Genomic DNA, 25,364 nt, shown 5'->3' on the forward strand with positions numbered 1-25,364 from the left:
ATAGTGTTAGGGCCATGTTGCAGGTTCCCTGTCAACAGTGTAATGTCAACCAGAGAATGCTGACACAGTAGCAATGTTAGTTAAAGCATTTTAACTGTGTCGGCATTAACGCTTTTCCATCACGTACAAAGTTGTAATGTTGACACAGTTACTTTTCTTTACATACTATTACTACTGCGTTAGCATTCACTGCTCGACATTCTGACTCTCGACAGCATCTTATCAACTACTTCACCCATGTAGCTCGGATGTTTTCAATGGTGTCGGCACAACAGGAACAAATATCAAAGCTCAGGAGTTGCTGGTTCTAATTTGAGCTGACCAACAAATCAACAGTGTATAATAATACTTGATAATTTTCCTCCTTGTGGTAATAAAACCTGTAAGTATTGAGAACTGTACTTGGCGTTGGCCAGTACTCAGAAAATTCTGGTGGAAACACTGAGTGACTGATGCCATAACCAATGACATAGACCATTTGTTTGAAGAACATTTTGGTGGGATGACTCCATGGATTGTGCTTTTGTATCTAATGATTTAACATAGTTTTTCAAAATAACATCCCGTTGTCTGGTACACAGAAAAGATTAACTCTGGATGTTTAATAACTTGGCATCCTCACCGGTAAGTCACACTCACCCCCCTTACTAAACGACTGATGACGGTGTTGCAGCCTTTGGTTGCTGGGTGTTTAATCAGATCCCTTTTTTGTCTTGTTTCGTTTTGTTGCGTCCACTTTTGTTTATTATTTCTTTTCTTCTCCAGAGCGTGTCATAGCCACAAAACCTATCCCCGCCTCAGGTCAGTATGTTCAAACGTATGACGTAGATGCCATGCCTGGGTCTTTCTCCAAAGCCTCCTCAGATAATGAACACTTTTTGTCTAGTCTGCATGACTTTCTTCACAAGACATCGCTATATAATGTCTGGAAGGTATAAAGCAGTACAGTAATACAATGGGCTGTTGTGGAGGTTAAGATGACAAGAATCCACAAAGAGCCACTGCTGACCTCAGGGCCCCAGGTTGTGTTGGACTGGTGCATGAAGGGTCCTCCAGGGAATTTAGTGATTGGGACCTAAGCTAAAAAGGTGTGGACAGACACTAGAGGGGTAGTGGCTAGCCACCACAGAGGGACTTGGCCAGCCATTAGAGAGGTCATGCAAAGAACAGCGCCCCTTTGTAAAGGAGGGGCAGGCGTGTGTCAGGACCACCTGCTTTGATTGACCGGAAGGCTAATCTTGGTGTAGTTTCCATAGAAAGAAAGCAAACCCCAAGTTCATCCATGGTCTTGCTCTACCAAGTTACTGACCCCTGCAGAAGGGGATGGGGCCCTCAAGCAGTTGGGCCTACCAGGGACTTCCCCGGGAAACCTGTGGGCCAGTCTGACCCTTGCCAGGTTACGTCGAAGATGAAAAAATAGTAGTGATTTTGGGCGGTTTGCCTTATAGCTGAGCTCAGCTTTAAATTTAGCAGCAAGCTTGCCAAAATCCTGAAATTTATTTAATCTCCGCACCAATTATATAACCCCCTTGGTCTAGATCAGATGCAGTTTGTAGCATACAGTACACAGATTATCAGTTATTACAGAAATTCACGTAACTACAGTACTGTAAAGGACAGGCAGCTGGATGCACAGCGGAAATTAAATACCTGCATTTATAGATCAGATTCTTTATATAGTGCTTCTATTTTATTTATTTTTCACCGACGGATCTGCAAATAATGTGTGATGATCTTAATTCATTCAGCATGAACAAAGAAGGAAAAATTGAATTTTTGCACTTGAGTAAATCCCTTGACCTGCAGCTAGTGCAATAACATGAGTGGGTTGTCAGCCCATTAATTACTATGTTTAATTAGCAAGCTGTTGAGAAAGCCAATATTGTTCATAGAAGGGAGGTCACCAGCGGGATAAACCACTAAATCTCTGCCGGCAGAGGACAACCGCCTCACTTGATATGTTAAGACACCGGTTTTGTTTGATGGAGAAGGATTCGTCTTTCATCATGGTGGGAAACAGAAAGCACATTCAGCCAAAGAACATATAGTAAGGCAGAACAAACGTTATGGTTAGGAAAGGGTTTGCCTTGTTTTAATGACCCTCTTGTACAGTATGTTGAGTGAACATTCAGAAGATAACTCAAGTTGCTCATATCATTAATGGTGCTTCATCCCTGGAAAGGTGTTCTCAAGCGGAAGCAATGCATATACTGTAGCACCGGCTATAGGCAGACTAAGAGGACTGTACTTTAGTCTAAATGGATGAAAGTATACAGTACAGTCCCCAAAGGCTGAAAGTATACAGTACATTATTACCATTATTAGCTGTAAATGGTGTTTGGAGAATGACCCAGGCTTGTCGCTTACTGTAGAAACTCTCCATGACTGTAGATGTAGTCCCAGTAGAGTTTTATTTTACTAACATACTCATGAAGGATGCCTTAAATGTGTTTCATGTAACCCGGTAAAAATCCAGCTGTTACCATTCCACATTTCTAGACTAGTCAATACCCATTTCACCAGGAGTTCTTCTCATCCAGTCCAGCCGTCACTGTCCAGGGTCCTGAAATATCTGTCCTCTCATGGCCAGGTCTTGGAGCTGAGGGCAGCTGCCAGATGACCCCATACATACATAGATTATTTCATTTTAATGCATTTTGGGGGTCATTCCAAGTTGATCGTAGCCCTGCAAAATTTTGCAGGGCTTTGATCATGACAATAGACATGCGGGGGGACGCCCAGCACAGGGCTATCCTGCCCCGCATGTCAGTGCCGATCCCCCCTCCCCCTATAGAAGTGCAAAAGCATCGCACAGCGGCAATGCTTTTGCACTTTAGGAGTAGCTCCCGGCCAGCCCAGCTTTAGCATGATGGCCGGGAGCTACTCGTCGCTCCCCGGCCAGCAGCGGCTGCGTGTGACGTCACGCAGCCGCTGCGGCCCGCCCCCCACACGATCCGGCTACGCCTGCGTTGGCCGGACCATGCCCCCATTATTGCGGCCAAATGCCGCCGTGCCACCCCCTCCCGCCCAGCGACCGCCTCTGCCTGTCAGTCAGGCAGAGGCGATCGCAGGGAAACAATGGCCTTCGGCCATCCGGCATGCGCCGGCGCACTGCGGCACTGGCGCATGCGCAATTCGACCCGATCGCTGCGCTGTGATAAACAGCAACGAGCAATCAGCCAGAATGACCCCCTTTATCTTGTGTATATTAGCTTGGTCATTTATGACTGAGCACATTACCTTGTAGGTAGGTACCTGACTCTGTATATTGGAATTTTGTTTCCATCAATGGGTCTCAGGCAGACCATCCAGCTTTCCAGTATAATTATATAGTTTTATCCAAATGACTGTAGTATAAACACTAAGTATAGTATATTCAAAAGATATATTTGCTTTGGCCTGCGCACAATACTTTATGACTCGATGTGGCCATGTATGGGTTTTAGAAGGGTTTCTTTTTTCCACTTTAATTTAACACAAATGATTTTGGTTATATTGCATTGAATTGGCTTCCTCGTGTGTTAGTATGGGTTCTATATTTTTCTATGATGTCAGACTGAGGGACGAACAGTCACTGATCTCCTCACACAGCAGAATGATTGGCCCATACGGGCACATCTGTACGCTGACTGACACTACAAATGAAGTTAGGGACCCACCTAATGATGTCAGCTGGACGTGGTGGATGGGCCACATTTTTGGCCAAATTTGTGCTAAGAACTTCACTTATACTCCATGTTACATGCAAGAGTTTATCAAAATTATTATCTCTATCAGTATTCTTAGTGCTCAAAGGGCCTCATTCAAATGTGCTATCAGAGCGGCTGAAGGACGCAAATCGGTCGATGTTTACTTACTGCGCATGCGTCTGAGTCGCACTGTGACCGCACAGCAATTGAATTGCAAGGGCGCTCGCAATGAGGGATTAGTCGCAAAGTGAGTAACAAGTAGACAGTGTTTGGGGGTGGTAATGGGGAGTGATCGGGTAAACACAGGTGTGCCATTGCCGTTCAGACGGCATTTTCTGGGCGTGCATAGATTAACAGTTGCGATCTCACTTGCTACTGGAGACCCCTCTGTATCCCAGGAGAGCAGCTCAACCTGTGCTTCTTTAGAGGCACTCAGACTCTGCTTGAAGACCCGATCTGCGGCAATGGTACCGATGTATCGGCAATTGTCAGATAGAAATGATGAGGCGGAAGTGGGCGTCCCTATGCTCAGATTAGCTTCTGCCCATATTAGCATATAGTCGCAATTGCGGACGGCAAAAGATTGCAACAAAAATCGCATCAACAACCACATCTGAAAGGCCCAGAGTGTGCACCTGCATTATCTTTTTCCTGTGAGACACTTCAAATGATAATGGTCTGAGTATGCTGACTCTCCGCACGGCGAGTCAGCATACTCAGAGAGATAATAAAATAAGGGGGATTTTGGAAAAGCCTCTGACATTTCCATTTAAAAATCACATGGTCACACAGTTTTTCCTGATTCTCATCTGATTGCGCTGAGCAGCCAGTTGTGGCATACGGTATTACGTGGCCTGCTAAGGATATACCAGCTATCTATGTCTATAGCAATACACCTGGTTTATGTAGATTGCATTATCCTCTCATAGCAATTACAGATTTCCTACGAAATAAACGGCATCCGGTCTGAAGATCGACACTGTCTAGGTCGACAATGTTTAGGTCGACCACTATAGGTCGACAGTCACTAGGTCGACAGGTTTGGAAGGTCGACAGGGTTTCTAGGTCGACATGTGCTTGGTCGACAGGTCAAAAGGTCGACATGAGGTTTTTTTTAAATAATTTTTTTTGCACTTTCATACTTAACGATCCACATGGACTACGATTGGAACGGTGATCTGTGGCACCTTGCCCGAAGCTGCGAGGGGACACGGTGCACTAATTGGGCTTCCCGGTCACTGTACGCAGAAAACGACACCCAAAAAAACTCAACAACTCATGTTGACCTTTTGACCTGTTGGCCTAGCACATGTCAACATTGTCGACCTAGACACTGTCGATTTGATGATCCACACCCGTAATAAACTATTTAAATTGATATAATGGACTAAGCTATGCATTATGTACCTTTATTTAAATTAGAAGGAACACTTTACAGAGAATATTTGGCCATTCACATCAGTCCCTGCCCCAGTGGAGCTTACAATATAAGGGGGATATTCAGATTTGTTAGCAAATCAAAAAAGTTGGCAATTGGGCAAAATCATGCTGCACTGCAGGTGGGGCAGATGTAACATGTGCAGAGAGAGTTAGATTTGGGTGGGTTATATCGTTTCTGTGCAGGGTAAATACTGGCTGCTTTATTTCTACACTGCAATTTAGATTTCAGTTTGAACACACCCCACCCAAATCTAACTCTCTCTGCACATGTTACATCTACCACACCTGCAGTGCACGTGGTTTTACCATTGGTGTGCTTTTATGGTTTGCTAACAAACCTGAATAAGGCCCCATGGACCGATTCAGTGCCCTGTGGCACCTTCCTGTGGCACATAACCAGGCCGTTGTACTCAGGGCTGCCATCAGAAATTATGGGGCCCGGGACTGACCAAATAGGCAGGGCCCCCCAAAAATAAATAAATAAAAATAAAATAAATATATACATAAAATAAAAAATAAATACATATTTACAAATAATAATAATTTCTATGCCCCATCATCATATTATTAAATGCCCCACACAGTAATGCCCCAGTACCTGTAATGGGGTTCTAATCATTTTCAGGGGGTCTGCTCGTCCTCCCTTCCCTGTCACCGCAGCAGACTGTTCAGCAGCCTGCTGCTTGTAAAACTATTGAAAATGTCCCTCCCAAAATGGCCTCCTCTTGAATCTTTAATAACTGTCTCCTCTGAGGTGGCAGCCATCTTAAGAGGGACATTTTCAATAGCCTGCTTGTGCTGGGCAGTGGGCACATACATACACAGAGGCAGTGCTGGCGGACGGATGGCGGCGGACAGGCGGTGGCGGTTGGGCAGCGGTATGAGCGGCCCGGGCCCTCCCCTCTCTGTCAGAGAGGCCGGGCCCGGGATGGCTGTGCCCGCAGCACCCCCCTGATGGCGGGCCTGCTTGTGTTCCTTCTGCGCCTCCCTGCAGTGGAAAATATGCAGTAAATAGCGTGTCCTGCAGAACATCTCATAGCACCACAAGCAGCAGAGATACACAACAAATCTTGATGGCCTGGAATGCGATTACAGACATTGCGTAACATTCCGTCTTGATATCTGCTTACACGTTGCAGCCATCTGGTGATTAGGGGAGCAGGAGGACTAATGCAGAGTTATAAGGTTCTCTCTCTATAATTCAATCTGTACATTAATATAAGCTAATGCCATCTGCAGTCTAATGGACACTAATACGATCTCTGCATCGCCGTTCGGAGAGTCAGCATACTCAGACCTTTATCATTAGCGTAATGGCCGGAGAGGGCCTAGAATACGTCTCTTCTCCTCTAAAGACTTCACCGTAGTGACATGAAAAGAGCAGCCAGAGGAAGATATTGCAGCGCTCAGTTTCCCTCTGACAGTAATCATCAGCCTTACACTGCCGAGACGGAGCAGGCTATTAAAAAAACATCACGCAAACGGATCCAGAAACTCTGTGGAACCCTCCATTCTCTCCTGCCTGAGCTGTTCCCATCTCTGCCCGTTCATTTTCATTCAGATTTATTTATTTACAAATGAGGCATAAACTGCTGCTAACACGGCGAGCGGGAACCACCAATAAGGAACTGAACTGAGGGCCGGTTTGCACAGTACGGCTCATATTCAAGTGGCTGGCTGCAAACAACAAATGTGCATGAGACGGGCACTCCTAGTGTGACAGGAATCACATAGATGGAGTATAATCCAATTCAATGTATTTCCACCTCAGGCAGGATACGGCTTCACATGCAGGTTTTGCAGGTCAGGTTTTACATGCAGTTCTTAAAACAGCAGCATAACATTCCAAGTTCTGGTAATCACAAACAGTGCACTTCTCAAATCGCTCCTAACGTAACCCCAGACCCACAAGCTATTACCTGGCCACTTGCTGGCATCAGGAGCAAAACACATTTGCTGGCATCAGGAACAAAACATATTTTTAAAGGTAGTAGACAAGGTGAAGTGATTAGCCCAGCTGTGGCTTACCACTAACTCAGCTAAAACCAGGACTGGACTCCATAAGATCTGTTACTGCTGTTCAAATCCTGCAAAAGCCTGCCATTCCATATTAACCTCATGTGGAATCATGCTGACCCTGCCACACTTCTTAAGAACCAAGGGGGTCATTCTGACCTGATCGCACGCTGCCGTTTTTCGCAGCGCAGCGATCAGGACAGAACTGCGTATGCAACGCAATGCGCAGGTGCGTCGTTCGAGTGCAAAGTGGCTCGTTGCACAGCGATGGATTCTACTACGAATCCATTCGTACAGCCGAACGCAAGGAGATTGACAGAAAGAAGGCGTTTGTGGGTGTCAACTGACCATTTTCTGGGCGTGTTTGGAAAAACGCAGGCGTGTCCAAGCATTTGCAGGGCGGGTGTCTGACGTCAATTCCGGGACCGAACAGGCTGAAGTGATCGCAAGGGCTGAGTAAGTTCAGAGCTACTCAGAAACTGCACAAATTATTTTTGCATCTCTCGGCTGCAAAAGTGATCGCACCCTTGCACAGTAGATATACACTCCCCAGTGGGCGGCGACTATGCGTTCGCACGGCTGCTAAAAACTGCTAGCGAGCGATCAACTTGGAATGACCCCCCAAATACGTTAATTTCCCACTGAGCCCCAGACACAAGGGCAAGGCCTGCAGTATTGAGGTAAGCAGGGCCAATATAGACATACTGTAGGAGTAAATTTAGCTGCAGGGTACAAAATGTGCCTCTGGCAAGAAAAAAAGAGTTTGTGCTAAATGGGGGAAAATGTCGAATGCCCAGTATGATTTAGAGTTTGGTCCAACTCTAAAATGTACATAAATATAGATCTGCCTGCATATGTGTGTGTGCAGCAGACAAGAGAGCCCGGTATTTTCCTTGTATGGCAATAAATGAGCATTTACGCCCCTTGAAACATCCTCCGCTCAGGTGAACCTGCACCATACTTACCTATGTTGCCAACCTGACCTTGGGGCGATTTAGGGAGGTCCAGGTGGGAAGGGGTGTGAATTATGTTATTGCAGATTCGCAGTCCCGACCCCACATCAACATGCAGCAAAATGTAGGATTACGTAGCAGGGATAGAACAGCAATGATGTCGTTATAGCATCATCACCATCGCCTGCACCGCAGATGTGGCAGGATGTGGTCTGCTTACTGTCCCAGGAGCCCGGGAGAACACTTCAGGAGGCTCCCAGAAATTCATGGTCATGTACAAACTGCATCCCCTTCTTATGTGTTCCCTGTCACAACTGAGGGCCTGAGTTGACGGGAGGCAACCTCAGTTGTAGGGGCTGAGATGTAACGGAACCTGGGAGGTTGTATCAGACCCCTAGACATGTAAGTAACATGTAGAATAACTGCCCGAAGGCGTGACCACGACAACCAGGATAAAAGTCAATGATGTTTATTATGACAAACTCCGTAACACAGCAGAAAATAAGAAAACATAAAAGTCAGCAGGGCAATAATACAGTTCCTGGGTACTACAGGGTGGCAAGGGCCACAGGCACTGGTAGTGTGAGACAGTTCTAATAATCTTCTAGTTGGAAAGTCCTTACCAGGCCTGACTGTAGCAATGGAGAGAACCCAGGATCGTACCAGCTGGTGTTCCAGGAAAGGCTGGGCTGCTGAAGGTAAAACGGCTGCTGTGGATACTGGCTGGAACCAGACTGTTGTTGGTACGGAGTGGATACTGGCTGGAACCAGTTAAATAATAAACGAACTTGAGAGCGATGAAATAATAATACCGGTGGAGAGTGGTAAACTGCAGAAAGGACACCGGCCCTTTAAGGGAAGCTGTACACTGCTGGAAGCTGGGCTGGAAGCAGGTGATTGACTTGAGAGCGATGAAATAATAATACCGGTGGAGAGTGGTAAACTGCAGAAAGGACACCGGCCCTTTAAGAGAAGTTGTACACTGCTGGAAGCTCGGCTGGAAGCAGGTGATTGCTGTAGCTGGAAACAGGTGAGTCCAGAATGGATCGGAGAGTCAGGCTACACCGCAGATGGAATGCTGGTGCGGGTCTCTATAGCAGAAGTCTGGAGACAGGAGCTGGAACCTGGAAGACAACCACAGGAGAGAGACAAACTGGAACTAGGTTAGACAACCAAAGCACTGACGCCTTCCTTGTTCAGGCACAGCTTACTTATACCTGCAGCAAGGAAGGGGTTGGCTAGGCAATTATGCAAATCAACAATACAGACAGCAGATTGGTGGAAATGATCAGATGACAAAAACCAAGATGGCTGCGCCCATGCAGACACTTGGAGGGAAGTTTGGTTTGTAATCCATGTGAGAATTGAAACAGTAATGGCGACGCCGGCCACAGGAGACAGGAGACGCCAGACTGACAAGCGCACATTTAACCACGCGGGCACAGCGGAGGCCGCGGCTGATGAAATCACCACTCTGACATTCTGCATGTGGAAACTCAGAAACAGCGGGATCCGGTCCTGGAATGCTGAGCCAGCCTTAGGAGGCATCTGAAGGGTAAGTAATGGCGTCCAGATACCCGGATCGTGACAGCACCCCCCCCTTTAGGAGTGGCCCCAGGACACTTCTTAGGCTTTAAAGGAAACTTTGCGTGGAAATTTCGGACCAAGGCAGGAGCATGGACGTCTGAGGCATTGGTCCAAGAGCGTTCTTCAGGACCATAGCCCTTCCAGTCAATGAGGTATTGTAACTGACCGTAGCGGAAACGTGAGTCCAAAATCTTGGCCACCTCGTACTCGACTCCCCGTTGAGTCTGAACTTTGGGAGCTGGAGGAAGTGCGGAATGAAACCGATTCAGGATCAGCGGTTTCAACAAAGAAACATGAAATGTCCTGGGTATTTTCAAGAAGGATGGTAACTGTAACCTGTAGGCAACAGGATTGATGACTTGTTCAATCTTGAAGGGTCCGATGTAGCGAGGTGCAAATTTCATGCTGGGAACTCTCAACCTCAAATTCTTCGTGGACAACCACACACGATCACCCACCTTGAGAGCAGGAACCGCTCTACGCTTCCTATCGGCAAACTTTTTATACCTGAATGAGGCTTTAAGCAGGGCTGCGCGGACGTTCTTCCAGTTATTTGAAAACTGACGCAAGGTGACATCCACTGCTGGAACAGAAGTTGCGGGAAGCGGTTGGAATTCTGGGACTTTAGGGTGGAATCCATAATTAATGAAGAATGGTGTAGAAGAAGATGAGGAATGGTATTGATTGTTGTGGCTGAACTCGGCCCAAGGAAGGAGTTGAACCCAGTCATCTTGAGAGGAAGACACATATATACGGAGGAAGGCCTCCAAGTCCTGATTCACCCTCTCGGTTTGACCATTGGTCTGAGGATGGTAAGCCGTGGAAAACTTTAACTTGACTTGGAGGGCTTGACACAAACTTCGCCAAAATTTGGCTACAAATTGTACTCCACGATCCGAGATGATCTCTTCAGGAAGACCGTGAAGTCGGAAGATCTCTTGTATAAACACTTGAGCCAACTTGGAAGCTGACGGAAGACCGGTGAGAGGGATGAAATGTGCCATCTTGGTGAACCGGTCAACTACCACCCAGATGGTATTAAACTTGTTGCAGATAGGTAGATCGGAAACAAAGTCCATCGACAAATGGGTCCATGGTCGACGGGGAACAGATAATGGAACCAGTTGCCCCGCAGGCGACTGGCGGGAGACTTTGTGTTGGGCACACTTTGGGCAGGAGGCAATAAATTCCATAACGTCCTTTTTCAGAGTTGGCCACCAGTAGGACCTAGAAATAAATTCAAGGGTTTTCTGAATGCCTGTATGTCCAGCAAAACGGGAAGCATGGGCCCAATGCATGAGCTTCTTCCTTAGAACTGGCTTAACAAAACTTTTCCCTGGTGGAGGCGTAGAGTCCATCCCTACCGTGGAGAATGCCAACGGATTAATAATAGGATGCTTGTCTGCAGACTCGGACTCATTTTCTTGCTCCCATGAGCGGGAAAGGGCATCGGCCTTACGATTCTGAGAACCCGGACAGAACTGGAGTTTAAAGTCAAATCTGGAAAAGAAAAGTGCCCATCTGGCCTGACGAGGGTTGAGACATTGTGCGCCTTTGAGATATAAAAGATTTTTGTGGTCGGTAAGTATGGTGATTGAGTGGGAAGCTCCCTCCAACAGGTATCTCCACTCCTCCAGAGCGAGCTTGATGGCTAGCAACTCCTGATCGCCAATGGCATAGTTGCGCTCAGCTGGGGAGAACTTCCGGGAGAAGAAACTGCAAGGATGTAGATGTCCATCTTTGGCCTTCTGGGATAACACTGCTCCTACTCCAACGGAGGAGGCATCTACCTCTAAGATAAAAGGAGAGTCGGTGTCAGGCTGTTTCAGAACTGGTGCAGAGATGAACCGTTGCTTCAGAAGGTGAAAGGCCTGTGTAGCTTCCTCGGACCACTTGGACGGATTAGCACCTTTCTTGGTTAATGCAGTGATAGGCGCCACAATGGTGGAAAAGTCTCGTATAAATTTTCTATAATAATTGGCGAACCCTAAGAACCTCTGGACCCCTTTGAGGCTTAAGGGTATAGGCCAATTCTGGATTGCTTGGAGTTTCTCAGGATCCATCTCTAGTCCGGAACCGGACACAATGTAACCTAGAAACGGAATGGTTTTAACTTCAAACACACACTTCTCCAATTTACAATAGAGGTGATTGACACGGAGACGGGAAAGAACCTCTTTTACCCAGAAACGATGATCTTCGAGATTATTAGCAAAGATGAGGATGTCGTCTAGATAAACCACGACATGGCGGTACAAGATGTCCCTGAAGATCTCATTCACGAAGTGCTGGAAGACTGCTGGAGCGTTGCTCAATCCGAAGGGCATGACGAGGTACTCATAATGTCCGTCACGGGTGTTAAAGGCGGTCTTCCACTCGTCACCCTCACGGATTCGGATGAGATTGTAGGCACCCCTCAAGTCCAGCTTTGTGAAAATGGTTGCACCACTAACTCTATCAAAGAGCTCAGTAATCAGGGGTAAAGGGTATCGGTTCTTGACGGTAATGTCGTTCAGACCCCTGTAGTCGATGCACGGACGCAGACCACCGTCTTTCTTCTTAACGAAGAAGAAGCCTGCGCCGGCTGGAGAAGAAGATGGTCGGATGAAACCCTTCGCCAGGTTCTCTTTGATGTACTCTTCCATGGAGTGTGTCTCGGGCAGAGACAACGGATAAGTTCGGCCTCGCGGTGGAACCTTCCCTGGAATGAGGTCGATTGGGCAGTCCCATTCTCTATGAGGAGGAAGGATATCAGCAGAGGCTTTACTGAACACATCCGTGAAGTCTTGATATGGAGGAGGCGGAACATCAGTTGACCTGGGGAAGGAAGAACAAACAGGAAGAACTTTGGCTAAACAAGTCCCAGCACAGGAGGGACCCCATGCCAGTATTTGCGTAGTCGTCCAGTCAATTGATGGGTTGTGGAGACGGAGCCATGGAAGGCCTAAAACCACTGGATGTGTGGCTCTTGGAATCACTAAAAAAGAAATATACTCAGAATGAAGAACTCCCACTCTCAGACGAACTGGAAGAGTCCTTAAGGAAATGACTGCGTCAAAAATCTTGCTGCCATCCACGGCAGTCAAAGAGATGGACGAGGACAGTCTCTCGGTGGGTAGGGACCACCGTTTAACATAAGCTTCGGTTATGAAATTCCCAGCTGCTCCGGAATCAAGGAGGGCAATGACGTTCCTGTAACGTTGAGCAATTTGGAGCGACACTGGGAGGTTACAGTCATGAGGAGATGGAGAGGAGATCATCACTCCTAGCCGGCCCTCTCCTTGGCGAACTAGGATCTGGAGTCCCGGACGTTTGGGACAGGCATTGATAGTGTGCGACGGAGCTGCACAGTAGAGACAGAGAGACTCAGAGAGACGTTTTCGGCGCTCAGCAGGAGATAGACGGGAACGACTAATTTGCATAGGCTCATCCTTGGATGGAGATGGTTGACGAGAAGGAGGAGCAGAAGATTTAGGAGTAGATGATCTTCCTCGCTCGGTTGCTCTCTCTCTAAAACGTAGATCAACCTTCGTGCAAAGAGAAATTAGCTCATCCAACTTAGAGGGCAAGTCTCTGGTAGCTAACTCATCCTTGATGCGTTCTGATAAGCCATGCCAGAATGCAGCATACAGGGCCTCGTCGTTCCATGCCAGTTCGGATGCCAGGATTTTAAACTGTATAAGATACTGTCCCACGGTACGTGTTCCCTGGCGTAAACGAAGAATCTCAGATGAAGCAGATGTTATCCGGCCTGGCTCGTCGAAGATGCGCCTGAATGTAGCTACAAAGTCAGTATAGGAGGATAGCAGGGGATCAGACTTCTCCCATAAAGGTGATGCCCAGTCAAGGGCTGAGCCACTGAGAAGGGAGATGATATAGGCAATTTTGGTACGGTCACTGAAGAAATTGCCAGGTAGAAGCTCAAAGTGGATTTCACATTGATTGAGAAATCCCCTGCAGAACCTTGGAGATCCATCAAATTTTGCTGGCGTTGGAAGATGAAGATGTGGACTGGAAATGGGTAAGGTGGGTGGGGTTACAGCTGGTGTCACTGTAGTGGACGCACCGGACGTGCCAGGTCCACGGAGGGTCGTTTGAATCCCATCCAGCCGTGTGGAGAGATCCTGGAGACAGCGGATGATGTGGCCCTGTGCAGCCTCCTGATGTTCAAGTCGGGCTGCCAGTTCTTGCATCGGCCTGGCCGCTTGATCCTGGTCTCCGGCTGGATTCATTAGGTCAGTGCTTACTGTCACAACTGAGGGCCTGAGTTGACGGGAGGCAACCTCAGTTGTAGGGGCTGAGATGTAACGGAACCTGGGAGGTTGTATCAGACCCCTAGACATGTAAGTAACATGTAGAATAACTGCCCGAAGGCGTGACCACGACAACCAGGATAAAAGTCAATGATGTTTATTATGACAAACTCCGTAACACAGCAGAAAATAAGAAAACATAAAAGTCAGCAGGGCAATAATACAGTTCCTGGGTACTACAGGGTGGCAAGGGCCACAGGCACTGGTAGTGTGAGACAGTTCTAATAATCTTCTAGTTGGAAAGTCCTTACCAGGCCTGACTGTAGCAATGGAGAGAACCCAGGATCGTACCAGCTGGTGTTCCAGGAAAGGCTGGGCTGCTGAAGGTAAAACGGCTGCTGTGGATACTGGCTGGAACCAGACTGTTGTTGGTACGGAGTGGATACTGGCTGGAACCAGTTAAATAATAAACGAACTTGAGAGCGATGAAATAATAATACCGGTGGAGAGTGGTAAACTGCAGAAAGGACACCGGCCCTTTAAGGGAAGCTGTACACTGCTGGAAGCTGGGCTGGAAGCAGGTGATTGACTTGAGAGCGATGAAATAATAATACCGGTGGAGAGTGGTAAACTGCAGAAAGGACACCGGCCCTTTAAGAGAAGTTGTACACTGCTGGAAGCTCGGCTGGAAGCAGGTGATTGCTGTAGCTGGAAACAGGTGAGTCCAGAATGGATCGGAGAGTCAGGCTACACCGCAGATGGAATGCTGGTGCGGGTCTCTATAGCAGAAGTCTGGAGACAGGAGCTGGAACCTGGAAGACAACCACAGGAGAGAGACAAACTGGAACTAGGTTAGACAACCAAAGCACTGACGCCTTCCTTGTTCAGGCACAGCTTACTTATACCTGCAGCAAGGAAGGGGTTGGCTAGGCAATTATGCAAATCAACAATACAGACAGCAGATTGGTGGAAATGATCAGATGACAAAAACCAAGATGGCTGCGCCCATGCAGACACTTGGAGGGAAGTTTGGTTTGTAATCCATGTGAGAATTGAAACAGTAATGGCGACGCCGGCCACAGGAGACAGGAGACGCCAGACTGACAAGCGCACATTTAACCACGCGGGCACAGCGGAGGCCGCGGCTGATGAAATCACCACTCTGACATTCTGCATGTGGAAACTCAGAAACAGCGGGATCCGGTCCTGGAATGCTGAGCCAGCCTTAGGAGGCATCTGAAGGGTAAGTAATGGCGTCCAGATACCCGGATCGTGACATTCCCTGTTTAATAAAACTTTAAGGGTTATCTTCAAACCAGAAAAACAATTATATTTCCCGTCACAGTTATGTCTCCTACATGCGCACATTCCATAGTCCATAGCAGAACATTCAGCACATGAAGAATTCAGGCTGTTCTTGGTTCAAAGGTGCTCTAGTAACCTCATTCATTGGGAGAACATTGACTGGCAGTATGAGAATCGTAGGGGCAGAAGACGGAGGATGAATTCAGTAAACTTTTCCAGCCTCTACACTACTTCCCTAGTCCATCACACACAGCAGTTATAAGGGCACCATGGTGTCACCCCATACTTCTTGCTGTAGTCCGTTGATGTAGAGCACAGTGTCTGGAGACCTTGGATAATAGATGAGGAGGTCTGGTGGTCATGAGTTAAGGGGAGAATCCCAACTCTGCCACCCCTATCTGAGGAAAGGTTCTCTGAGATGAATGTGGTTGAAAGATCCTCCATCCACCTCTATTATAGTCATATACCCACAATGCATCTCTGCCTTCAGGACCTGTATGTAGTGGATCCAGGAGGGAAGTTCTGCAGGCCCCAGAGACACCCTGACCATGAATATACTCAGCATCTACTTGGAGCCTTATTAAAGAAGAACTTTGCTATTATTATCATATTTCTGAACCTGGAACCATTTAATATACAAAATTAAAATTGACCTCTAGTGGTAATTACTACAGGTGCAATCTTTTTTCCTAATTTTGTTCTTTGTAGTTGTTTGGTGGAATACTAGTACAGTAGATATCATCTGATTGCAGCCAGCTTTTATAGCTGCAAGTAACAGTCCAGTCCAAGCGTTTACGGCCCCGTTTTCTATTACTGTACACCGCCAAATCCTTAGAGACAATAACAGCTCTCTATTGGGTTGAAGTTGTGACTCTGAGGGAAGGATAACAAGCTGCATTATTTGGCCCTTCTGCATATTACTGTAATACACAGATGTTAGTGCTGGGAACGGTAAATAGGATCCCGCTGATTCTCAGGAACTGCGTCGTCTCTATAAGCTTGTACACAGATACCAGCTGCAATATGTTACTGATGTATTTAAATGACTACGCTTTTCAAATGTCATCGGATGACCACCTCATTTATTAACTACAGTAAAACAAACTTTTTTAATTTTTGGGAACGGGGGTATCTATGGAGTTCATTTACATACATTTAGTCTGTCAGTGGTGGAGGAATCCGTGGGTGGCGGGGAAACGTGACTTCAGTTCCAACATCAGGATTCCGCGCTAATTGCCTTACACTGATAGAATGCAATGGCGGATCTAGATCTGCAGTAAGAAAAGGGGGAAAGCTGGAGAAGATTGGTTGGTAACTGAAACGGTGGATGGTAAAACTTGTCAATTAAAGCAAAAGTAAAAAGCTCTATTCAATGTGCCCCCACCCCCCCATCTTTCCTAATTATTGACATTTATTTGATGGCGCTGTCATACTGTATACCATTGCGCTTTCCGATTGGGAACACAACAGCAGTTGCTGATCAATTTAGTATAGGTGTCTCTTTTTATTTTATTTTTGCTAAAGTATTGCTCATTTTTCTCTCATCTAGATACATACAGGGGTGCTGAGAGGGCGGGGGGATGGCTCATAGTATTAGATCTGGGCCTGCCAAAAGCACAGCCGCACACCCCCAACATTGTGTGACCACACCCCCTTTAGGTGGCGCGCCACCTTGCTACACATGGGGTCTGCGATTCACAACGTGCATGGCCACACCTTCAAACATCATGGCCATTGGGAAATGGGAATTTATTCCGCACTAGATCATTTTTTGAGTGAATTAAGTAGTGTGCAAGTAGTGTTTTAAGTAGTGTGTAGTTCGTAAGTAGTGTGTAAGTAGTATTTTCAGTACTGTAGTGTGTAGTTTGTAAGTAGAGTGTAAGTAGTGTTTAGTGTGTAAGTAGAGTGTAAGTAGTGTTTAGTGTGTAAGTAGTGTGTAGTTTGTAAGTAGAGTGTAAGTAGTGTTTAGTGTGTAAGTAGTGTGTAGATAGCTCCTAACTGCCATGTCACAGGTTGGGTTTGCAAAATGACAGTTAGGAGCTGATTGGCTGCTACTTTATCTCCATCCAAGGCTTAGTAAATAGATCCATAAATGTAGAGAAGCAACAAATACTAGGTATTAAGCACTCATTTGGGGCCAGAGCTCTGCTGAGAGTTGGTTGTGCTCTCAGGACATTTCAACTGTTTCAACTTTACAGTTTCAGTTTTGATCAGGTGTAACGCGTTTCGCCTACAACATGTGCATAGACAGAGAGGAAACACATCCTGTCTGAGGCTGGGGTTACTTTGTGAACTGCTGCTAAATCAGGAAAGGCCTCCAAATATACACATGACGTGCATACTGATCCCATCCTTCCATATCATGTGATCTAATCGGTGCCTGGTTCCAATAAGCAAGTACAATTTGGACGACAGTCCCATGACGTCCCAGTGCAGGGAGTAATGTCTTTGGCGGTGTGCGCTTACATTTTCCGCACTCATAACTGATCCTCTGTGATCGGGAGACACTGTAAGGTAGGAGAACGAGTGGGGAAAATATAAACACCAGGTTTTTAGTGTATGTGTAATGTATACTTTCCCTATACGGGATATAGGTAGCAAGCAAACGCGTATTATTCAAAGTTATGCCTTATGTTGGACGCATGATGCCACGAAAGCCTGCTCAACCACCCTATGCTAGCGCATGTTTCCGCAGAGTTAATGCAGGATCTGTTGGGCTTCCATGTGATTATATTGTGGCCACCCAGTTCCCACCCATCTCATGCAAAGTTGCAAACTGAAAACCAGCAAAGATAGGTCTTATCTTTTTTCGCTGTACGCCAATACTCTAAATTTTTGACTGTGCATAGAGATCTGTCCAACTCAGAATCAGCCACTATGGGGGTTATTCAGATTTGTTAGCAAACCAAAAAAGTTAGCAATTGGGCAAAACCATGCGCTCTGCAGGTGGGGCGGATGTAACATGTGCAGAGAGAGTTAGATTTGGGTGGGTTATATTGTTTCTGTGCAGGGTCAATTCTGGCTGCTTAATTTCTACACTGCAATTTAGATTTCAGTATTTACACACACCACCCAAATCTAACTCTCTCTGCACATGCGCACATGGGGCCTAATTCAGATCTGATCGCAGCCGCAAATTTGTTAGCTAATGGGCAAAACCATGTGCACTGCAGGTGGGGCAGATGTAACATGTGCAGAAAGAGTTAGATTTGGGTGGTTTATTTTGTTTCTGTGCAGGGTAAATACTGGCTGCTTTATTTTTATACTGCAATTTAGATTTCAGTTTGAACACACCCCACCCAAATCTAACTCTCTCTGCACATGTTACATCTGCCCCAGCTGCACTGCACATGGGGTTGTAATTCAGATCTGATCACTGCTGTGAGAACCGAACCGCGCATGCGTATGCACCGCAATGCGCAGGTGCGTCGGACGGCTGCAAAGGGGATGGCTGGTCAGCGACGGGTTTGTGTGAAGGATTCATTTGCACGTGCGTTGGCAAAGAAATTGACAGGAAGAGGGCGTTTGTGGGTGACCGTTTTCAGGGAGTGTCTGGAAAAACGCAGGCGTGTCCAAGCGTTTGCAGGGAGGGTGTCTGACGTCAATTCCGGTCCCGGACAGGCTGAAGTGATCGCAGCGGCTGAGTAAGTCCTGGGCTGTGCAGACACTGCATAAAATCAGTTTGTACAGCTCTGCTACACATGCGTTCGCACACTTGCACCCCCATGGTTTTGCCCATAAGATAACAAATTTGCTGCTGCCATCAGATCTGAATTAGGCCCTTGGTTTTGCCCATTAATGTGGTTTTTGGTTTGTTAACAACTCTGAATAACCCTCTATATACGATAGGTAAGAATCCTTATAAACACCACAGTATATCAATTACACTGTCTTTATAAAAGCCAGCACGGGCCATTCTGGAGTACAGATGGGGCCAGTCGATATGGTCAGGGCTACAAATATTATACTGTCAAATCCTTGGAAATAGTTTCACATTAAAGCCAACGTCCTGGCGTGTTTTTAAAGTACTAATATTATAAGAAAAAACAGGGAGTGAAATAAAGATGATTTCGCCATCCTCCCTCTGACGATAAGACACAGATGTTGGTTAGCGTTGGGAACAATAAATAGGTGCCCTGCTGTGGATACTGACTCTCAGTAATGACAGCACTGCCTCTACGAGCTTTTGCGGAGACACCATGTGCGATATATTACCTGTCAGTGCCACATTACCGCGCTCTGTAAATGTCATTGTCATGACAACCTAATTTAATAAGTTCAGTTAATTTACATTTATTTTTTGGGGAGGGAGGATGGTGAGAATTAATCTATTTCAGTAACGACCTTTTGACTTTCATTCCTCCGACCGGTGTATCAATCGCGTGCTGCAAAATAATAAGACTGGACATTGCGGCCTACGCCAACCTGCTTAGGAAATGATATAACAATTGTTTTAACGTAAAGGGCTATTCTGCGGCAAATAACAGCGTACAGATGTAGTTAGTTCTGAGAGGGCTCAGACCCTAAATGCCTTTATTTTAAAGCCCCAGATTCAGAGATGTATGAAAACTTCATGGCCTGCCTACATATCCTCAATTCCTCTGGGCGCACCTCATGTTCTTCAATCTTGGCGGCATTCTCTGACAGTGAGGACACAGTGCAGGAGAGGAGACAGAGCGGCGTGTGGCGCCAACTAAAAAAAAAATTCCTCCATTAAATAAACCCTGTTGGCGGGCCCCCTGGGACCGGCCGGGCCCTACGCGTGCTTTTGTGTTGCTTTGCGGTAAAATGCTACAACCCTTTCAGTGAAGCCACACCCATTTTGGAGGAACGTGGTTGGGGCTATTTTCTCCACCCCAGTGACACCACTGGTTCCACCTCGGAATCAGACTCATCATGCACATTTTGTGGGTTGTACATAGCAGGAGAACATCTCAGATGATTCTTGTTTCTTTAGCAGTTTACGGCTGTGTTCATACGTAAAGCCCTATGAACACCACTGAATACCCTTAAGGTGACAGGGGTGCACGAAGTGTCTGCATGGGGATTGTGTGGTTTTGGCATTTTAGAGTTACAGTACATTGGGGGTCATTCCGAGTTGTTCGCTCGGTAAAAATCTTCGCATCGCAGCGATTTTCCGCTTAATGCGCATGCGCAATGTCCGCACTGCGACTGCGCCAAGTAAATTTGCTATGCAGTTAGGATTTTTACTCACGGCTTTTTCATCGTTCTGGCGATCGTAATGTGATTGACAGGAAATGGGTGTTACTGGGCGGAAACAGGCCGTTTTATGGGCGTGTGGGAAAAAACGCTAACGTTTCCGGAAAAAACGCAGGAGTGGCCGGAGAAACGGGGGAGTGTCTGGGCGAACGCTGGGTGTGTTTGTGACGTCAAACCAGGAACGACAAGCACTGAAATGATCGCAGATGCCGAGTAAGTCTGGAGCTACTCAGAAACTGCTACGAGGTGTGTAATCGCAATATTGCGAATACATCGTTCGCAATTTTAAGATGCTAAGATTCACTCCAAATCTGCTAAAATCCGCTTGCGAGCGAACAACTCGGAATGACCCCCATTGATATGACCATGTGCCAATTGCATCAAATTTCATTTTAGTTCTGCCTACAGTTTATACATTAGTACTCCGCCACTAGGTGGCAGAATATTTCAGAGCATTCTGTATTCCAGTCTTATGGTTTTTGTGCTTTCATATTTATTCCTGACCCTTGACTCCTAATTGTTCTGGCGACCCTGACCCCTGCCAGTCACCCATCTGATCCGGTGACTGATCGCTGCCTGTACTTTGTAACCCTGACCTATACTAAATCTGACCATTCCCTAGTATTCTTATTTTGCATCACGCCACATTACCACCCACCCTCTCGCACTAAGGTTGCAGTGACAGGTCATGACCTGCAGGCCCCTTGCAGTGAAGCCCATAACACCTTGCAGCAGTTCCTTCCTGGAGCAAGTTGTTATGGGCTGACACTGCCTGAGCCATCCCTAAACTGACAGCCACAAGCCAGGCTCCTATGTATAAAGAGTGCAGCTTGTTAATCCTTGCTTCAGCAAACATCTTATTAACGTCTTGGGTCAACATGAAAATATATAAGCCAGGATAGGAGGACATCAATGCAAACATATCTGTAGATGCATGGCTCACCAATGGAAGTGGCATACCCTGGGCATTGTGCATAGCCCAGGTCTGGAGGCCATATAATACAGACCCCCAGATCTCTAATGGCTATGTAATACAGACCCCAGATCTCTGATGGCTACATAATGCAGGCCCATAGACCTCTAATGGCTATATAATGCTGGCTCCTAGACTTCTGGTGGCTATATAATTCATACTCCAGACCTCTAATGGCTACATAATACAGGCCTTTAGATCGCTGGTGGCAATGTAATGCAGGCATCTATGCCTCTAATGGCTATATAATGCAGGCCCCTATGCCTCTTATGGCTATATAATGCAGGCCCCTATGCCTCTAATGGCTATATAATGCAGGCCCCTAGACCTCTGGTGGCCATATAATGCAGACCCCCAGATCTCTAATGGCTATATAATACAGACCCCAGATCTCTGATGGCTACATAATGCAGGCCCATAGACCTCTAATGGCTATATAATGCTGGCTCCTAGACTTCTGGTGGCTATATAATTCATACTCCAGACCTCTAATGGCTACATAATACAGGCCTTTAGAATGCTGGTGGCAATGTAATGCAGGCATCTATGCCTCTATTGGCTATATAATGCAGGCCCCTATGCCTCTAATGGCTATATAATGCAGGCCCCTATGCCTCTAATGGCTATATAATGCAGGCCCCTATGCCTCTTATGGCTATATAATGCAGGCCCCTATGCCTCTAATGGCTATATAATGCAGGCCCCTAGACCTCTGGTGGCCATATAATGCAGACCCCCAGATCTCTAATGGCTATATAATACAGACCCCAGATCTCTGATGGCTACATAATGCAGGCCCATAGACCTCTAATGGCTATATAATGCTGGCTCCTAGACTTCTGGTGGCTATATAATTCATACTCCAGACCTCTAATGGCTACATAATACAGGCCTTTAGAATGCTGGTGGCAATGTAATGCAGGCATCTATGCCTCTAATGGCTATATAATGCAGGCCCCTATGCCTCTAATGGCTATATAATGCAGGCCCCTATGCCTCTAATGGCTATATAATGCAGGCCCTTAGACCTCTGGTGGCCCTATAATGCAGACCCCAGATCGTTGGTGGCTATATAATGCAGACCCCAGACCTCTGATGGCTATATAATGCAGGCCTCTAGACCTCTGGTGGCTATATAATGCAGATCCCTTACCTCTGATGGCTATATAATGCAGGTCTCTAGACCTCTGATGGCTATATAATGCATACCCCAGACCTCTGATGGCTATATAATGCAGGCCTCTAGACCTCTGGTGGCTATATAATGCAGGCCTCTAGACCTCTGATGGCTATATAATGCAGGCCTCTAGACCTCTGGTGGCTATATAATGCAGGTCCATAGATCCTTATAAATAAATTGTAATCATAATAATAATAATAATAATAATAATCTCTGGTGGCTATATAATGCTCTGACCTCTGTTGGCTATATTATGCAGACCCTACAATGGCTATACAATGAAGAGCCAGTCAGGAAACAGCCGACTCTGACTGATTGGCATTGTCCATCAACAATGAGCTGCCTAGTGGGTATGACAACTTCCAGACAAGGCCCCCAATTCCTTGCAGCTAGTAGAGGGATATACAAAGTGGCCACGGCTGTACAGCCTCCTCTCTGCAGGCCACTGACGCTGCAATTGGAGAATAAATTCAACTCTTGTTCTCCTGGTCTTAAAAAACCATCAGGAGAGAAAATCTTCAGACCAGGGAGAAAGTATTAGGTGCCCACTTCCAGCCATATTATAATAACGCTCTATTTGTCCCACCTACGCTGCGCGCTTCCAGGTCTTGCGCTTGTTTAATGAATTTGCCTACAAGTCATAGCGGAGATCCTGGCTTGGAGTTTGTGTCGGGGAAAGGCAGAAGTACTGAGCGCGCCCTGAGTACAATCCGCTCATATCGTATTTCCCTCCCTGTAAACACTTAATGAACTGCAGAAATAATGACAGATTTAATTGACATTATTACTGCCCCATTAGACAGAGATGAGATCCACGTTCTCTTCTTCCTCCAATTCCTTCTACAACATCATTTAGTATATCTGGAGGGGAACAGACATTTAAAGTTTGTATCTCACTAGTGTAGTTCCCCAACTCTTTAATCCTCAGCGTGCCGCTGTTATTACTAATGAAAAACAGATAAATGGACGTTTAGTGCCAAAATAAAGGAGTAAAAGTTCCGGAACATTGTTAATGGAAACATGTAAACAAACATTGCTAGTTTAGCCTAATGATTGAATAATAGTGCATCTAAGTTCACCAATAGTGATCACATGTGAAGTGCTCTCCAGTGTTGTTACGTGCAACAAGCATAGTGCATTTCCATTTTTCCCAAATTTGTCAATACACTGCCACATTTTCTTTTTTTGTGATACTGCAATACTTCAAACCGACCAGCAGATGGCACCATCTTCACAGCAGTTTTACTAAAAGTACTAATATTGGCCCTCATTCCGAGTTGTTCGCTCGCAAGCTGCTTTTAGCAGCATTGCACACGCTAAGCCGCCGCCTACTGGGAGTGAATCTTAGCTTAGCAAACAAAAATCTTGCGAACAAAAGATTCTCAAAATTGCGAATAGAAATTTCTAAGCAGTTTCTGAGTAGCTCGACACTTACTCTGCCACTGCGATCAGTTCAGTCAGTTTCATTCCTGGTTTGACGTCACAAACACACCCAGCGTTCGCCCAGACACTCCCCCATTTCTCCAGCCACACCCGCGTTTTTCCCAGAAACGGCAGCATTTTTTCACACACACCCATAAAATGACCAGTTTCCGCCCAGAAACACCCACTTTCTGTCAATCACACTCGGCTCTCCAGAACGAAGAAAAAACCTCGTAATGCCGTGAGTAAAATACCAAACTTCTTAGCAAATTTACTTGGCGCAGTCGCAGTGCGAACATTGCACATGCGCAGTTTGCGTAAAATCGCTGCGATGCGATGAAAAAGAACGAGCAAACAACTCGGAATGAGGGCCATTGGCCCTCATTCCGAGTTGATCGGTAGCTGTCGTTGTTCGCTGCGTAACGATCATTTAAAAAAATGGCGAAACTACGCATGCGTATGGGCCGCAATGCGCACGCGCGGCATACGGGTACAAAGAGCATCGTTGTTTTGCACTGCTTCTAGCGACGATTCCATTCGCACAGGGAGATTGATAGGAAGAGGGCGTTTGTGGGTGACAACTGACCATTTTCTGGGTGTGTTTGGAAAAACGCAGGCGTGTCCATGCGTTTGCAGGGCGGGTGTCTGACGTCAATTCCGGGACATTTGTTGCAGCAATCATCGCACAGGATAAGTAACTTCAGGGCTGGTTTTGTTTTGCACAAAATGTTTTTTGTACCGCTTGGCTGCACAGGCGTTCGCACTCTTGCAAAGCGAAAATACACTCCCCCGTGGGCGGCGACTATGCGTTTGCACGGCTGCTAAAAGTAGCTAGCGAGCGATCAACTCGGAATGACCCCCATTGTACAGTACAGCATAAGTTGATAGCAATATTTTGCAGAGTGAGGAGCGGATTCAGAGTATTAAGTAACTTTGCCCCCTGGCAGCGCCATGTTAGGCTGCAGGTGTGGCCGATGCAACTACGGGCCCAATTCAGATCTAATAGCAGCAGCAAATTTGTTAGCTGATGGGCAAAACCATGGAGGTAATTCAGACCTGATCGCTAGCAAGCGATTTTTGCAGCGCTGCGATCGGATAGTTGCCGCCAACAGGGGGAGTGTATTTTCGCTTTGCAAGTGTGCGAACGCATGTGTAGCTGAGCTGTACAAACAGATCTTGTGCAGTCTCTGCGCAGCCCAGGACTTACTCAGCCGCTGCGATCACTTCAGCCTGTCCAGGACCGGAATTGACGTCAGGAACCCTCCCTGCAAATGCTTGGACACGCCTGCGTTTTTCCAACCACTCCCAGAAAATGGTCACTTGACA

General features: G+C 46.5%; 1 protein-coding gene across 3 annotated transcripts in view; it reads left to right on the plus strand.

Annotated features, from left to right (window-relative positions):
• LSAMP (limbic system associated membrane protein) overlaps positions 1–25,364 on the plus strand; it is a 1,024,508-nt gene that overhangs the window by 896,084 nt on the left and 103,060 nt on the right. The window contains exon 7 of one of the 3 annotated variants that reach the window (XM_063956776.1): positions 766–801. The exons of the other annotated variants lie outside the window; for them this stretch is intronic. Coding sequence (XP_063812846.1) covers positions 766–801 — 36 coding nt within the window. The remainder of the gene's footprint in view (positions 1–765; positions 802–25,364) is intronic. 3 annotated transcript variants of the gene reach the window in all.

This window comes from Pseudophryne corroboree, chromosome 2 (assembly GCF_028390025.1).
Source record: "Pseudophryne corroboree isolate aPseCor3 chromosome 2, aPseCor3.hap2, whole genome shotgun sequence".
Classification (NCBI taxonomy): domain Eukaryota; kingdom Metazoa; phylum Chordata; class Amphibia; order Anura; family Myobatrachidae; genus Pseudophryne; species Pseudophryne corroboree.